At 47.4% G+C, this 17,161-nt stretch overlaps 1 protein-coding gene across 3 annotated transcripts in view; it reads left to right on the forward strand.

Annotated features, from left to right (window-relative positions):
• The window catches only part of CREB3L1 (cAMP responsive element binding protein 3 like 1), a 91,381-nt gene extending 74,489 nt beyond the window's left edge, over positions 1-16,892 (forward strand). For all 3 annotated transcript variants that reach the window (XM_033928854.1, XM_033928852.1, XM_033928855.1), the window contains exons 6-12: positions 691-840; positions 949-1,007; positions 2,494-2,562; positions 12,159-12,258; positions 12,526-12,652; positions 14,015-14,264; positions 16,105-16,892. In XM_033928854.1, the coding sequence (XP_033784745.1) occupies positions 691-840; positions 949-1,007; positions 2,494-2,562; positions 12,159-12,258; positions 12,526-12,652; positions 14,015-14,264; positions 16,105-16,141 (792 nt within the window). In that variant the 3' untranslated portion in view covers positions 16,142-16,892. The remainder of the gene's footprint in view (positions 1-690; positions 841-948; positions 1,008-2,493; positions 2,563-12,158; positions 12,259-12,525; positions 12,653-14,014; positions 14,265-16,104) is intronic.
• The last annotated feature ends 269 nt before the right edge of the window (positions 16,893-17,161 follow it).

Here is a 17,161-nt window from a genome sequence, read left to right on the forward strand (position 1 = left end):
TTCAAACCCCTCGTACTGACTTACAAGTGCATTCGCTCTGTAGCCCCTCAATATCTCTCCTCACTTATCTCCCCCTATGATCCCCCCTCTCCCCCCTCCGCGAACTCCATTCATCGGGTAAGTCCCTCTTATCTGTATCCTTCTCCTCCACTGCCAACTCCAGACTCCGTCCCTTCTTTCTTGCTGCCAGAGTCAATATGTCAAGCTCCATCTCTAGCAGTATTCAAATCCAAGCTACAAGCTCACTTTTTTGAAACCTTAACTCACTTACGGTATCATTCCTTCTGCTAGAAACACTCCAACCCCAAGATGCCCTGTCTGTCTGTCCAAATTAGATTGTAAGCTCTTCTGAGCAGGGACCTTTAAGCGTTATGATAAATGATAAATAATGGTAGTAGTAGTTTGTGAAATTTGGGGCCTCCGGTACTATGAGATATTAGAGGAGCAAATATTTACCAATAAATTACTGTCATTTTCAGTAATCTGTCATTTGCAGACTTTATTCGGTCTTCATGATGCTCCATGAAAAGGTTTTGTCATGATACCTCTCTCTTTCACATGCTCACACTGCTAGCATTGGGGAGGTGGGTAGCATGCTTAGTCACCATTGGTGAACAGTGGGTAGATGTCATCCTTGTGATTGGGTGTTGGGAATGATGTCATCAACCAACTGGTCTCCTTACTCTCCAGAAGTTACAAGGCACGTCGGGGCCCCTGATTCTAACTGAGGAGGAGAAGCGAACGCTCATTGCTGAGGGATACCCTATTCCCATCAAACTTCCGCTCACCAAGGCTGAGGAGAAGGCGCTGAAGAGGGTCCGACGCAAGATCAAGAACAAGGTTCGATCGGATCGAGCTGTGGGCAACTGCAGCAGAGAGGTGGGGAGGTGAAGGTTGTCCTTCTCGGAATCTGCTCACCCGCCTGTTTTCTGCATTTATTCCCCTTAGATCTCTGCACAAGAAAGTCGCAGGAAGAAGAAAGAATACGTGGAGTGTCTGGAGAAGAAGTAAGATCTTTTTCTTAACCACTGAACTTTTAACACATATGAAACTTGGATCAGCAGGAGACTCTGTCAGTGGACAGGCAATGAACTCGAAGAAGGCAGGGAAAGAAGGTGGAGCAGCTCAAAGCTTTCCACACATGTCTCAGATTAGATAGGAAAACTATTTTACAGGAACTGGAATGGCTAAAGACGTCATGAAAGGAGCAACCTGATACCATACCCTGAGCTGAGGGAGATATTTGGAATTTCATTATTTATTTAGAACACTTGTGGCCCGCATATCAACCATCTATGCGGATAACAATGATACATACATAATTAAAGCAAAACATTACATATATAATAAAACAGAACACAGCAGGCTATTAAAATAACAGCATACAATAAACAACTTACACATGTGCCTTAAAATAAAAAAGCCAAGCAATTACAAGATTGCAAAGTAACCAAAATTTGGCGGTCAGAACAGGTAGGCATGTTTGGGTGGAATAGAAAAATAATGCATTTAGATTCTACAGTCGTCTATCTGCATTATTTTCTTTAGAAAACCTACCCATGCAAAGGGTGTCAGGTCAAAAGCGCGCCGGGACAAAGGCGCGCGCAGACAATTGAGCGCAGCGCGAAGGTGCGCGCTGCAGAAAATTACTGTTTTTATTGCTCCGACGGGAGAGCGTGGGGGGGAACCCCCCCCACTTTACTTAATAGAGATCGCGCCGCATTGTGGGGGCGTTGTGGGGGGTTTGGGGGGTTGTAACCCCCCACATTTTACTGAAAACTTCACTTTTTCCCTGTTTTTAGGGAAAAAGTTAAGTTTACAGTAAAATGTGGAGGGTTACAACCCCCCAAACCCCCCATAACGCCGGCGCGATCTCTATTAAGTAAACTGGGGGGGCTCCCCAACAAAACCCCCCGTCGGAGCCCCTAAAAACTGTCATTTTCTTCGGCGCGCGCCTCCGTCTTGCGCTCAGTTGTCGGCGCGCGCCTTTGTCTATCGCGGGGTTGTCCATGAACCCATGCAAAGAGGCAGGGCGGAAATTTGAAGGTACTTTGTTCCTGCGTAGGTTTTAATGGTGAAAAGCACCTACAGACTTAGGGCTCCTTTTACAAAGGTGCGCTAGCATTTTTAACACGCGCTACCCAAAAATCTACCGCCTGCTCAAGAGGAGGCGGGAGCAGCTAGCGCAAGAGGCATTTTAGCGCGCGCTATTCCGCGTGTGAAGGCTCTAAATGCACCTTTGTAAAAGGAGCCCTTTGTATCAGTCTGAAATTTCCCCAGGTTTGTTTTATGTTCTCTGGATTGTTTGCAGACTGTATGAGGAACATTCGCTTGAAGAGTTCAGATCCGAGATAGCGGCATGCCACGGCCTGTACGCCTCAGGCCATGAAGCCGTAATCCAAAGTCTGTGTGATTCACACCTGCCCATTCAGATGCCTCTTATAGGATGGTTGTTTATTCTTTCTGTGACGATTGTTCTTCTGGTTTCTCTAGGGTGGAGTCTTACACGTCTGAAAATAATGAGTTGTGGAAGAAAGTGGAAACCTTAGAAAATGCAAACAGGTGAGAAGAGAAGGTCACAAGCGTGATTTGAATCCCTCCAATACCAGTCGATGACCCGGAAATATCAAAGAAGAGACAAGTTCATTTAATCATGTCTTTTTAATGGGTATAACTAATGGGCAGACTGTATGGACCGTTCAGGTCTTTTTCTGACATCATTTACTATGTTATCTAGCAGAAACCCAAAGAGTAGCAACATTCCAGAGCTTAGATTGTGATGTCATAATGCCTTATTCCACTAATGCCTAAGAGCCAACCTCAGCAGTGATGTCACAATGGCTTGACTAGATGGCAACTTAAGCAGTTGGAACCTAGGACAATACCAGGTGGACTTTACAGTCTATTTTCCAGAAATATCAAAGAAGAGACAAGTTAATTTAATCGTGTATTTGTAATGGGTATAACTAATGGGCAGATTGGATGGACCATTCAGGTCTTTCTGACATCATTTACTATGTTGCAAACTCAGTTATTTGCCAATGCCTTCTCATGCTAAGATATATTTCAGTTGATAATCGCCCTTTAGAATTTTTCTGACATCAATGTATGCACTTCTTTCTGAACTGATTGAATTTGTGCTCTATCCCTATTATAATAGGGACGATTAATGATGTTGTCATGTCTATTATATGGCAGCTAAGCTTATATTCGGGAAGCGAAAGTCCGATCGTTTCTCCTTTGTTGAGAAAGCTTCACTGGCTTCCAGTTCGCTTCAGGATTCAATTTAAATGTGCATGTATTATCTTTAAGTTTCTCTATGGACTATTTGATCCTTTAGTTCCCTTATATTGGAACCCCTTCAGATCTTGCCATTTGAGGAACACACAGAGATATAAACTATCTTTCCCTTCTTTTAAGGGTATTAAATCTATAGGAAAGCTTAGTCAATCTTTTGCCTTCAAGCTGGTAGAGATGTGGAATGGACTTCCTGACTCCATTAGACTGATAGGCCAGCTACAACAATTTTGTAAAGCCCTGAAAACTCTGCTGTTTACACAAAACCTAAATGGCTTTACTATAGTATCAAAGAACTGATGATAATCCAGCTTTTATTCCTTCTCTGCTCCCTTTCTTATGTACTCTAGTCTTAATTACATGTGAACCGAGTCGAGCTCCGTTGGGAGATGACCCGGAATGTAAATTGAAGACTAGATTAGATTATCGGAAGGAAACAAGATTTTATGTATGCAGTATATAAATTTTTTTAATAAGAAAGATGAAGCAGAGAAGGTGCTGAGGAGAGGACAGCAGAAAAATGGGGTAGAATAGAAGAAGGAGAAAGGGAAAGAGTTATGGTAGGAAATGACAAGGAAGGAATTGAAGGTAGGACGGTAGAAAGACGGGAAAAGAGTTTAGGATGGGATAGTCGATGAAACACAGAAAGTGTTGGAAGCAGGATGACAGGAGGAAGCTCAAGACAGGGGAGAGGCGAAGGTATAGATGGCAGGAATAGACAAGAAAAGAGGGTGAGGGAGGGAAAGATTTGAAGGGGGGATGGTGGGAAGAGAGAGGGGACGGGCTGAAGATTAGTTAACAGGCACATCTCTGGCATGGTGGACATGGTTTGGAGTTGATAACTGGACTGAGCCAGGAGGGGATACAGTGGTTGACCCAAACAGTGGTTGAGTCTAAGGTAGAGAGTTGTGCGGGGACAGAAATCAAACCCGTCCCCGCTGGAATCGAATCTGTCCCCGTCCGTCCCCACAAGTAATCTCTTCCATTCCCGCCCGTCCCCATAAACTTGAGAAGTAGTTATTTCATTCTGCTACTGAATTTAAGGCTCTGGTAGAGATCCATTTACAAATAAGCAAAGACACTTTATTAATTGGGACATATTAATTGGGAAGAATACGTACTTTGTAAATGGGTCTCTGCCAGAGCCTCTCATGTAAATATAAATACTCCATCTGATGAGGACTCTCAAGCTATGTCAGCGGAGGACTTTCTCTGAAGATGGCTGGGGGTCCCTTTTGCCAAGTTTGGCAGCCAGTAGTGGTGTCTCTGAGTCACAAATGCTGGCACTTCAATGGCTCAGGGGTGCTGCCAGCGACTGCTATGCTTGGTGGAAGGGAGTTCTGGTCACCTTTGGAGGAGGGCCTCAGCTGGCCCAGTTTCTCATTTTTCTGCTTTCCTGTCTTCTGCAAATTCTTCCGCAAAGGACTGCTGTCCATTGGCTCTTCCTACCATGGGCCAGCATTTCTCTCTTCCCTCCCTTCCATTGTACAGCATCCTCCCTCCCTTCTATCCTGGATCATTTTCCCCTCCACCCACCTGAACAGCATGTGCAACACGTCTCTCTGTCTCTCACTGTACACCATCTCTCTTTCTCTCATTCCCTCCCTTGCTGCAAAGGGAGTGGAGAAAGAGAGGAATCCAGGGTGCATCTCTCCCACACCTTCTACTACCACATCCAACATTTCAACCTCTCTCATCCCCTGGACCATGTGCAGCATCTTTCGTCCCTGCCCACCAGCCCCTTGCCCAATATTTCTCCTTCTCTCTCCCCTCTCCAGCACCATGCCACATCTCTCCCTCCATTCCCTCCACCACCATGTCCAACATTCTTCCTTCTTGCATCCCTTCAATCTGTCCCACTGTTTCCTCTGCACCACCATATCCAACATTTATTCCTCTCATCTTTCTCTTCCCCATGCATCTGTACCTCAATCCTCTCCCTTACTATGCCCAATAATTCTCCCCTTTCTTCCATTCCCCCATGAGCACCATCTCTCTTTCCCTCTCACTTACACACCAATGCCCAAAGAATTCTCCTTTTCTATTCTCTCCCCACCTCAACATCTCTTTCCCTCCCTCCATCCTATGTCCCAAGTTCGTGCCCCCTTCTTCTCTTGCTTCTCTGTCCCAAGTTCATGCCCCCTATCTCTCCTTTCCTTGGCTTAATGCGCACGCACTCACTCATTCGTCCGTTCGCTCCCTCCTTTCTATGGCCCAACTACTTCTGTGTCTCCCTTCTGCGAGACTATACCGGAGCCATCCAGGTCAGCCGCCTTCATCCTACCTTCCAGTCGCATCCACTTCTTGGCAGTGCCGTGGTTCCTGTACATGGCTGATCCGGAAGCTTACCCTCTGACGTCGGCTCTGAGGTAACGTTTGAGCCCCTTGAGGTGCCTCCGATCCAGGGAGGGGGGGGGGGTGAGAACCCTGCGGGTTCTGTGGGATTCTCATTGTCCCCATATCTGTGCAGCTCTCTAGTCTAAGGGCCGTGTGACCATGAAAGCATAGTGTTCCCTTGTATTGCTGAGCTTAGAATTTGCAGTAAAGAATCTCCACACGCTTCAGCCAAATATTCACTCATTTCACTTACATTATGAGAATAAATATTTGTCCTTTCAATGTCCCCACCAGTCACATATACTCTCTTTCTCTTTCTTAATGCCAGGCCCTCCTCAGTCCTACTGTATCTCTGTTGTATGCTCTCTCATCCCCCCCAAACCCCCCCCCCCAAAAAAAAAAACACCTAGCCGACGATCGATGCTCTAACATGGCACAAAAAAACAGTGGTCACTTCTACTGACCTAGAAAAATAAACAGGTCTGCCTGTTGGGAAAATTCAAGGAAACCTTTTAATCCGCTAATCAACATTTATTTCATGTATGTAGTTATCAGATGTATTAACTGCCTTTATGAAGAGTTTCATCCGAGGCGGTGAACAAATAACATAGAACTGGACTCCTGTTATGCGGTTAATTCAATCTGAGTATTTCTGAAGAGACGCCTTTCTTTTGGGAAATGCCCAGGTTATTTTAGAAGCGGATCTCACCTGCTAAAAGGTGAAATCGAGAGAGTTGGATCCCTCAAGCATAAGTACCAAAGTATATTGGCTTGTGAACAAGAACACTGAAGATTTTCACCTCACCATTCTCTCTTTGATATTCGGACGTATTTTTCCTCTTTGGAGAGGGCTATAACTCCTTTGTGATCTGGTGTTTTTTTTTTTTTATCTGTTTGTAATCACCACCCCTTTTTCCTGTGGTTTACCATTTTCTTTGATATTCTGATCTGTTTTTTTTTTCTTTTTCTCATTGGAGGGTGCTATAACTCAATATCTTGGCAGGTTTCTGGTGTTCAGAGTTTTCAAGCTGTTGGTTTCTGGTACTTCAGGTCCCTGAGGTCAGAAGGTGCCCCATCTTCTCCCCAGCTTTTCTCTTTGAAGAAGAGTCACAGAATCAGGATGGCAAACAGGGTGGTTTTTTATTTTTTTTTTTTTCCTGCAGTTGGAATTAATTGTGCTGTACACATGAATATAATCAAAAGAACAAGATGTTCTCTGGGTCTGGTTTGTGAAGAGGCAGCCTCTGACTGAACAACACTGAGTCATGGTTAAGGCCGGAGCTCTCTTTCAGTAGAGGTACTTGTGTGTCGAGTTCCCCGGACGTAATGAGGACATGTCCAGGGGTCCGGACGGCTTTACAAAACCCGGGAAATCCGAACGTCCGGTAACCCCTAGGATAGGGAGTTAGGGACAGGAGGAGAGGATCACAGTAAAGCAGTTGGGGTTTGTGTATGTGAGATGTAAATTTGGCTTCGCTTGTGGGGATGTCGTTTCCTGCTAAATGCTCCTGAGTTGTGGTATCAACTATAAGCGCGTGGTTTCTAGCGAAGAATTTCTGACTTGTGAGGATGTGGCCTCTTGACTGCTCCTCGGTCCTGTCACTGGTTGTGAATTGGATCCAGATTCATCTGACAGGGTGGATCCAGTCCTGGATTTACCCTGTTGTATACAGAGACTTGTAGTCTTGCTTTTCTTAGATCAGGGGTAGGGAACTCCGGTCCTCGAGAGCCGTATTCCAGTCGGGTTTTCAGGATTCCCCCAATGAATATGCATGAGGTCTATTTGCATGCACTGCTTTCAATGCATAGTCATTCGGGAAATCCTGAAAACCCGGCTGGAATACGGCTCTCGAGGACCGGAGTTCCCTACCCCTGTCTTAGATAATGCAATGGGGACCTCAGAACTACAAGTCCCTGCATGCAATGGGGTAAACCCTGGACTAAATTTAAGCTTGTTGTCAGTGGCGAGGATGGGAGGTGCCCGGGACAGTGGCACCCCCGCCCCTTCCATGTCACACACCCCACTCCTTCTGCGCCCCCCACGCCACACTCGCACCCTTCCTTTACCTCTTTAAATCTTTACTTGCTCGTGCTGGCATTGACTATCCCTCTGATGTCACTTCCTGGCCCTGTGACCCGGAAGTGATTTCAGAGTGAGCCAGGCTGGCACGAGCAGCAGGCCAGAGTAGTTGCTCGTGCTGGCAAAAATTTAAGGAGGTACAGGAGGGCTGGAAAAGGGAGGGTGTGAGCGTGGGGGAGGGAGAGGGGCGGAAAGGTGCTAGTGTCCCCACCAAGATGGCAGCCTGCCACTGCTTGTTGGGCAAGTATGGATTCAGTTTACAAGCTAGGAGGAAGTGGTCTCAGAGACAGGGAGGAGGCAGGAATTTCACGAGTCTCACTCTACAGCAGGGGTGTCAAAGTCCCTCCTCAAAGGGCTGCAATCCAGTCGGGTTTTCAGGATTTCCCCAAAGAATACGCATGAGATCTATTTGCATGCACTGCTTTTATTGTATGCTAATAGATCTCAATCATATTCATTGAGGAAATCCTGAAAACCCGACTGGATTGTGGCCCTTGAGGGGGGACTTTGACACCCCTGCTGCTCTAAAGTGTGAACAGAGAGTATTGCGCAGAGACTGAGCTCTGTAAGTGTACAGCAGGGGAGGATATTCCTTCATTATTAATGTGAAGCCTGGAAACTGGTTCTTCTGAGAGGAAGACCCCTATGTCATTAATGAAGCGATAGTATTATAACCCTGACAGCGTGTTCAGCCATTTATAAACTGACATAGATAAAAGAGGTATTGAGTTACCTAGTTTCATGAGGGAGCTGTTTTGAACTAGAGATCTGCATGGGGATAGAAATTTCTCCCATCCCCAGTGGAATCTAACCTGTACCCACTAAGACAGGGGTGGGAACTCCGGTTCGCGAGGACCGGAGTTCAGTCGGGTTTTCAGGATTTCCCCAATGCATATGCATGAGATCTGTTTGCATGCACTGTTTTCAATGCATATGCATTGGGGAAATCCTGAAAACCCAACTGGATTCCGGCCCTCGCGAGGACTGGAGTTGCCCACCACTGCACTAAGATCTATTTCATCTCCACAATTAATCTCCTGCACCCCCCATAGGAGGCGATGTTATTATTTACTTGCTCACAGCCCTCTCTTTCCTCCCAACCCCAAGCTTCCTGTGTTTTTTTGGGATGGTAATCAGAACTCAACCAATGAGTATTCCAAGCCTCAGTCTGGTGTTTCAGCTGCCTCGCTGAGCATTCCGAGACTCATTGTGGAGTCACTAGATATTTCAACAACACTCCTGCAGGAATCCCTTGGCAACTTCATCCATATCCGCAGGAATCCTGCAGGTTCCGTGGGATTCCCGCAATCCCCATTCCTATGCAGCTCTCTATTTTGAACTAACATCTCAAGGCAGTGGGGTGTTTCTACCTATTGGAATCACTGCTGTAATCATGCATCAAGATGGGATTGCTGGAAATCCAGGACTGGCCTCGAATTTCCCTCCTAGAACTGGGTAACTGCACAGCTCTTCTTTGTGTGAGAGCTACATCTGTATGCTTACCATTATCCAACAAAATTATTTTTCACTTGATTACCTGCCTTTCTAGTAATGATCAAGACAGTTCAAAAAGCAAACTGTGAAACTACAATTAAGATTAAGCCGTCTGTTCCTGGGAATGTGAATTGGGGGGAGGGGAGGCCTGGCGTTTAGCTCTTCTTGTAGGGTTTTGATGCCACCAAGTGGATAACTTGGGAACTACACAACATCCTTTGCTTCCATTTGCTATGGCTGTCAAAGGAGAGAGCACAACGAGAGAGTCATGAGGGCAGGATGTCAATGGATCAGCCAAGGGTGTATTGTTAAAAAAAAAAAAAAAAAAATCACTTTATTGAACCATTGCAGCATATTCATCAATAAAGTGATTTTTTTGAACAATACACCCTTGACTGATCCATTGACATCTTGCCCTCACGACTCCTTCGGTGTGTGCTTTCGTCTCGTCATTGAGGCCCATCCTTGGCTTCTGATTCAGTGTCTTCATGTCAAAGGAAAGACACATCTAATCTTAATCTTTCTCTTTCTTCCCTGTGTGAATCCTCTGTCCTGTGTTCATCCCTTCTTTCTCCCTTTTCCGGACTGGTAGTCCACTTGTACTGCAGTTGGGAACTGGACTAAGAAGGAACTTGAGAAATGAATTTAGCTTGGTGAAGGGTGGTGAACAAAGCAGCAAGCTCTCCTTCCCACCAAGCAGCATTCACCTGAGGTGGAGAAGGGGATGGAGCTCATTCTTGATGGCAACCTTTGCAAAGTTAGATACCTGGCCCAGCAAGTTCACCTGAGCTCACTCTATCTGCATGGATAAGTTCTCTTCAGTGAAGCCTAACCCATGTCCCTCAGCTCATATTCCCACCCCTTTACTTGACCCCATCTCACATATTGTTATCCCTCCCATCTGCCATGTTCTCAATCTATCCATTTCCACTGCAACTGTCCCTGATGCCTTCAAACCTGTGGTGGTTAAGCCGCATCTTCAAAAACCCTCGCTGGACCCTCACCTGCCCGTCCAACGATTGCCCTGTCTCCCTTCTTCCGTTACTATCCGAGCTACTTGAGCGTGCTGTTCTACGTCACTACCTTGACTTCCTTTCATCTTGACAGATTCTTGATCCTCTACAATCAGGCTTTCGCCCCCCAACACTCAACAGAGACTGCCCTCACCAAAGTCTGGAGGGACCAATTCATGGCCATATCTAAGGACCTTTGCTCGATTCTCATCCTTCTTGACCTGTCTGCTGCCTTTGATACTGTTAATCACAGCTCACTGTCCCCACTTGGATTCCATGAATCTGTCTTCTCCTAGTTTGCCTCCTACCTCGCCCATCGCACCTTTAGTGTATGTTTTGGTGGGACCTCTTCTGCTGCTACCCCATTTGCAGTTGGCGTACTTGAAGATTCTGTCTTAGGACTTCTTCTTTTCTCTTTCTGATCTCCTCCCATGGGTTCCAGTATCACCTACATGCTGATGACTCCCAGATCTACCTCTCTACACCCAAAATTTCACCTAAACTCCAGAAAAAGTCTCTGCCTGTTTGGCTGACATTGCTGCCTGGATGTCATGCTGTCATTTGAAACTAAACATGTCCAATACTAAGCTGCTCCTCTTTCCAACTAAATCCTCTGCTCCTCTCCATCCATTCTCTGTCTCTGTAAATCATACTGTCATTGTTCCGGTCTCCTCTGCTCGCATCCTCAGGGTCGTCTTTGATTGCGACCTCTCATTTTCTACACACATCCAACAAACTGCTAAGGCTTGTCGCATCTACCTCTACAACATCTCCAAAATTTACCTGGACCCTCTTGTAACTTCACACCTAGATTACTGAAATGAACTTCTAACTGGTCTCCCACAGTGTCACCTCTCCCCCTTGCAATCTGTGGAAAACTCTGTTGCATGACTCATCTTCTACCAACCTCGCTACACTCATGTCGCCCCTCTCCTTAAATCCCTTCACTGGCTCCCTATCCGCCATCGCATACAGTTCAAGCTCCTATTGCTGACCTACAAGTGTGTTCATTCTGCTGCCCCTCAATATCTCTCCTCATATACCTCCCAGAGAGCTCCGTTCCTCAGATAAGCCTCTCTTAGCTGTACCCTCCTCATTCACTGCCAATTCCAGACTTTGTTCCTTTCATCTATCTATCAAGAGGGCCTGGGATAGACATATGGGATCTCTCAGAGAGAGAAAGAGATAATGGTTATTGTGGATGGGCAGACTAGATGGACCATTTGGTCTTTATCTGCGCCATATTTCTATGTAGCTGCTCCCTTTGGCTGGAATAAATTACCCGAGTTTGTCCGCCAAGCCCCTTCCCTTGTTTAAAAGCAGACTGAAAACCCATCTTTTTGGTATAGCCTTCAATCCATGACCCTACTCTCCATTGCCCACCAGCCCAGCCTGCAGATTAACTGTTCCCTTTAACTGTATCCATGACATCCTGTTTGTCTGTCTTGTTTGTTTAGATTGTAAGCTCTTTGTGTCTTCCGTATGACTCTGTACATCTGGTAGTGCTATAGAAATAATTCATAGTAGTAGTAGTGTGAAGAATTTCAGTCTTTGAGAAGCAGAGCTGAGATTGTGATGTCATAATGCCTCATTCCACCAATGTGAGCCAACCTCCCCAGTGATGTCACAATGGCTTGATTGTCCTGTACAAGCCAGCAGATTAACCGTTCCCCTTAACTATATCCATGACATCCTGTTTGTTTGTTTGTCTTGTCTGTTTAGATTGTAAGCTCCTTTGAACAGGGACTGTCTTCTTTGTGACTCTGTATGTCTCGTAGCATATAGAAATAGTAGTAGTAGTGATGATGCAGAGAGAGGCTCTGCCATGGTGCAAAAAGAAACAAAAAGAACCAACCCAAAAGCTTGCCGTAAATCGCAGGCTTCTCATTGTCATTTTCTTTTTTTTTTTTGTTCCCCTTCCCTCTCTCTCTGCCCAGGACCCTGTTACAGCAGTTACAGAAGCTCCAGGCTCTGGTGACTGGGAAGATCTCCAGACCGTATAAAACGGTCTCTACACAGACAGGGACCTGTCTCATGGTACAGAGCAGTAACTCCCTCCCCTCCCCTCCGCTGTCTCTCGTCGGCGCTTTCCTTGTGCTTTTGCTCTTTCTTCTAGCAGCTGTGACTGAGTCGAAGGGACTCCCCAAACCAGCACCAGTCCTGCTCCCTCTCTCCCTCCCTCCTCTCCCCCCCAGTTGATCTGATCCTCACTACTGCTCTCTGCCTCGTTTGCTCTCTGCCATTCTGTCATTTTTTGCCGGCAATCCCCGATTCCTAACGCCCTTGTCGTTCCTTCTGTGTTAGGTGCTGGCCCTGTGTTTCGTTCTGGTGTTGGGCGCCATGGTGCCGTGCTTTCCGGAATTTTCATCTTTATCACAGACGGTGAAAACAGCGCCGCTGCCTGCTCCGGATATTTATACAGCCAGTCAGGGTGAGTTCCTTTTTTTTTTTTGCCCTAGCCGTGACACTTTCCGCTAGGCTTTGAAGCGTGAGCTTTCTCGTAGCAGCGCCCTGCCAGTTCTGGCGTTGTCGCCGAAGGTCCCAGATTGGTTCTGCTGAGAGAAAACGATAAGCGAGGAACAGGCTGAGAGCATGAACTAGAAGGGAGAGGCAGTAGCGTAGCGAGGGTGAGAGGCGCCTGGGGCGGGGCGCCCCTCCCCGCCCCCTCCTGCCATGCAGGCGTGCCCCTTAAGCTCGCAGCGCGAGCAACCATCCCAACCTGCTGCTCGCGCCAGCATCTGCTCTTCCTCTGATGTCATTTCCTGGGCGTGGGTCCCGGAAGTGACATCAGAGGAAGAGCCAACGCTGGCGTGTCACGAACATTAAAGAGGTCCGAGAGAAGAGAAGGGGTGCGTGCACGTGGTAATGGGGGCAGGGAAGGAATGGGGGTGGGGTGGTGAGGAGGACAGGTGCCGGCGTCTCCACCAAGATGGCGCCTGGGGGGGACCATCCCCCCCCCTTACTATGCCACTGAGGAGAGGGTTGATTAGCTTGGTATGGCGTTCAGAGTGTGAATGCAAACAGGTGCAGGCCTACATATGTTAGGTACATACATATACCGTGTTTCCCTGAAAATAAGCCCTAGTCGCCGGCAGCAGTGCTTCCCCTCTCCCCCCCCGACCCTTCCTTCTCTCCCTCCCATGCGAACCCCGACCGCGAGCCGAAATACCTGGAAACAAACGGCAGTGTCCGGCAGCACAGGCTGGATCGCGGCCTGCCCTTCTCACGCCCGACCATTCCGTGTTGCTGACATCATCAGTGATGCGGCAGAGGAACGCCCGGATGTGAGAAGGGCAGGCCATCATCCAGCCTGTGCTGCCGGACACTGCCGTTTGTTTCCAGGTATTTCAGCTCGCGGTCGGGGTTCGCATGGGAGGGAGAGATGGAAGGGTCAGCAGGGGGTGGTGCGTGGCGGGGGGGATGGGAAGGATAGAAAGATGCTGCACAGGGGGATGGATGAGAGGGGAGGAAAGATGCTGCACATGTGGGGGAGAGAAAGGAAATAAGAAGAATTGGGATGGAGGAGAGGAAGGGAGAGATGATCTTGTAGATGAAAAAAAATAAGACCTCCCCGAAAATAAGACCTAGTGCCTTTTTGGGGCCCAAAATTAATATAAGACAATGTCTTATTTTTGGGGAAACATGGTGGGTACATATTCAAAGATCTGCACTTGAAATTGTATTCAGAGCTAAATGTATTTGTGAGTGAGGGAGTGTACTCCGGAAATTTCTCAGCTCTTTTCCCACTCCAAGTGCCCTGGAACTCACTCTTTTCCGTGTCTCTTGTCTGCAGTGCGTTCTCGGAGTCTTCTGTTCTACGAGGAGGCTGAGGGCACCTCACAGGAAGGCTACAGCTCCTTCCTGACAGCTGACACAGTTGACACTTGGGACCCGGATGCCGTGTCTGCAGAGGAGATGAGGGTCCAAGACCTGCCTAGGTCACACGAGACATCTAAATATATGAGCGTCTCAGAAGCACCTGCAGCTGATGTGAATCAGACGGACACAGACTTCATGCATCGCAAAGAACGCTATCACAAGAGGCGAGTCCTTCTACTGGCTAGGGTTTCCCTGACCCCACCCGCTGGATTGTTTCAGTGTCACTACAGATTCTAATTGCACTATATCACCAATCACACGGCTTTGATTCTCAGGACAGGGGACATTCTTGCAAGTATAAGAGATCCCCAGGCTAATCTGTGTCATAGATCCAGGAGAAGAGCATTAGAAAGGAAGCACTTCCTTACAATTAACCTTGACATTTTTTTAAAATTTCTTTTACTAAGTTTGATTTATTGCTCCAGGTGTTGAAAAGTAAAGAATCAGTCCCCACTAATAAAAAGCAGGAACCTGCTCCCTACCACACTGCAAAAACTATGTATCTGTTGCTTCCATCCTTAGGCGTAGCCCCCCCCTCAATATTGGTGTGATCATTGTCCGGGGCAGGAGTGGTCCTAAAGAGGATGTCACTGGCAGCAGCCAGTCACATCCGCTGCCCTGCTGCCAGCATCGGCATCTTCTCACTACTGCGGCCCGCTCTCTCTGTTGTAACTTTCGTTTCCTCAGGGGCGGGCCTGCAGAAGAGAAGAGATGCTAGTGTCGGTGGCAAGATAGCATATGTGATTGCTGACATTGACATCCTTTGGGTTGCAAATGAAGGTAGATCGGGCAGGATAGAGAAGTGCCGGGGCAGAGAGAGTGTGCAAGGAGACAGAGATGGACCCGGGGGGAGGGGGCAGGAAGGGTAGAGAAATGTCATACTCCCCCTTTCCTTTTGCTCCCCAATTTAGCCAGGATCTCTCCATATGCTCCCTTGAACACATCCATCTCTCTCCTGACAGCCTCCCCTAGAAGAAAGGCCCATCCTGAAGACCCCCTTCACCTCAAGAACCTCTATCCCTCCCTCCTGAAGACTCCCCACAGGCCCCTCTGGCCTACTTTAAGGATGCCCTGGTGGTCTAGGGTAGAGCAAGCAACAGCAGTCCTTAGTCACTTCTGCCCCTGAAAGATCCAGGGTCAAAATAGCAGCCACAACCTCTAGGCTCTACCGCCAGAGGTTATGGCCGCCATTTTGAACTTGGAACAGCACAAGCAGTAGCGGCTAGGAATTGCTAATGCCCACCCTACATTTTTCCTTTTATTTCACTCATCCCCCCTCTTTCCCTTCTTCTCATCACAAATATTATAACATCCTTTCCTACTTCTTACGTTCACTCTTTGTATGTCCCATCCCAGTTTATTGGTTTTTGTTTTCCTCCTGACTGTAATGCCTTCACCCTTGAATATGGCTCTCTAGATTGTAAACCACTTTGATGTGTTTCTGCTCATATGAAATAAACTTGGATTTGCATCACCAGCAAATGCTTCAGGAAGGGGGTGAATGCACTTGAGGCAGTCTTTGGAATGGTGGGGGGAGATTGTAGAAGAGGGAAGGTTGCGCTTGGGGAGTTTAGGGGTGTTCTTCTAGGGGATGGGCTTTGGGAGGGAGATGGATGCAGTACCTTGGTGGGTAAGTTGTACAGGGCACAATTATAGCTTTGTTGCGATCTTCCATGTGTGCAGGGAGGGCGAACGGAGATGGTGCTACCAGCCTCGGTGTGCAGAGCTACACCAATCGAGAGCTTTGTGTCAAAGCAGCTCCTGATTGGTACAGCCCGGCTTTACTACAGGAAGAGGCGGTCAGAGCAGACCGCGAGTGATTTTCTTCGCCTGCCGGTGCTCCAGCTGCCCTCTCCTGCCTCTCTTCCTTTTGACAGGCGAAAAACCGTGAAATTCATGCAGGTTCCTGAAACGGAACCCCCGCAAATTTTGGGGGAGTACTGATGTAGCCTCAGTGGGTTCAGAATGTGAAGTGACCCTCTGCTCTCTCTGCTTTCTTCACAGGGACAAAAGCAAGAATGACACAACAGAAATTTTGTAGCGGCTGGTCCAGAGGAGCTCCACAGGGTTCATGATGCGCTTTGGATGGGGTGGGAGGGGGGGGGGGGGTAGCAATATCCAGAACCCCTTCCTGAAAATCTTCAATGGATTTTATTTCTCCTTCCTTTCACTTCCTCTCCTCCAGTTCCAGCCAGGCCCTTCTTCCCGGGATTCACTGCAAAGGCTGCTGAAGATGGGAAATTGCCTGGCAAAGTTGGAGTGTCTCTGTCCTGTTCTCTCTCTGTGCCCTTTTCAATGCTCTCTCCTACCTCATCCGCTTGTCGTTTCTTCATTCCCTTCTTTTCTTCCCCTCCACTCCTTCCTTTCCAAGGAATTGCACTGCCGCTCCCATCTGCGCCCTGCTGACATCAGATCCAGGCTGCTCGCTGACAGGGGCCTAGCGCTATTGCAGCCTGCCCCGGAAATGGAGCAGCATGCGCCAACTGATTATGGGAAGTCTTGCTGGAGCCATCCTTGATTGACCTTGAGCCAATGGAGCCCCTTTGTACCCGCCTCTGTACAGATACCGTGACTGCACATTGTAAATAGTCAAACCTTTTTTTACGCCATCTCATAAGATACTGTATTTAGAAACCTTGTGGACCTTGTTTTGGGGGATTCTGTTGTATTTTATTAAATGTAGCTAGTGCAAGCTTTTTGCTTCTGTCAGCCAGGCCACAGTCTGACTGCCCCATCCCTTTATCTGCTCTGCAAACGCTTTGCAAATGCATAATTAAAAAAATGAAGCATCATCAGTTTGAGCTCTTTCCTCAATCGTTCCAGGCATGTGATCCCAGCAGCATGGCTTTGCTCCTGAGGGTGAACAAACCACAATACACTTATGGTGAGTGAGACCTGGGGTGTCAGATATGACCAGTTTAAGCAAGAACGCTTCCACGGTCTGTCAATTCTTCATACATCCCCAATCATCATAATAATATGCTTTTTATAGAAAGATTTTTTTAAAATTGTTTTTTCTTTGTCATATTTTATCAGTGCTTCTATCTAAGGTTTTAAAGAA

The sequence above is a fragment of the Geotrypetes seraphini genome, chromosome 19, assembly GCF_902459505.1.
Source record: "Geotrypetes seraphini chromosome 19, aGeoSer1.1, whole genome shotgun sequence".
Lineage (NCBI taxonomy): Eukaryota > Metazoa > Chordata > Amphibia > Gymnophiona > Dermophiidae > Geotrypetes > Geotrypetes seraphini.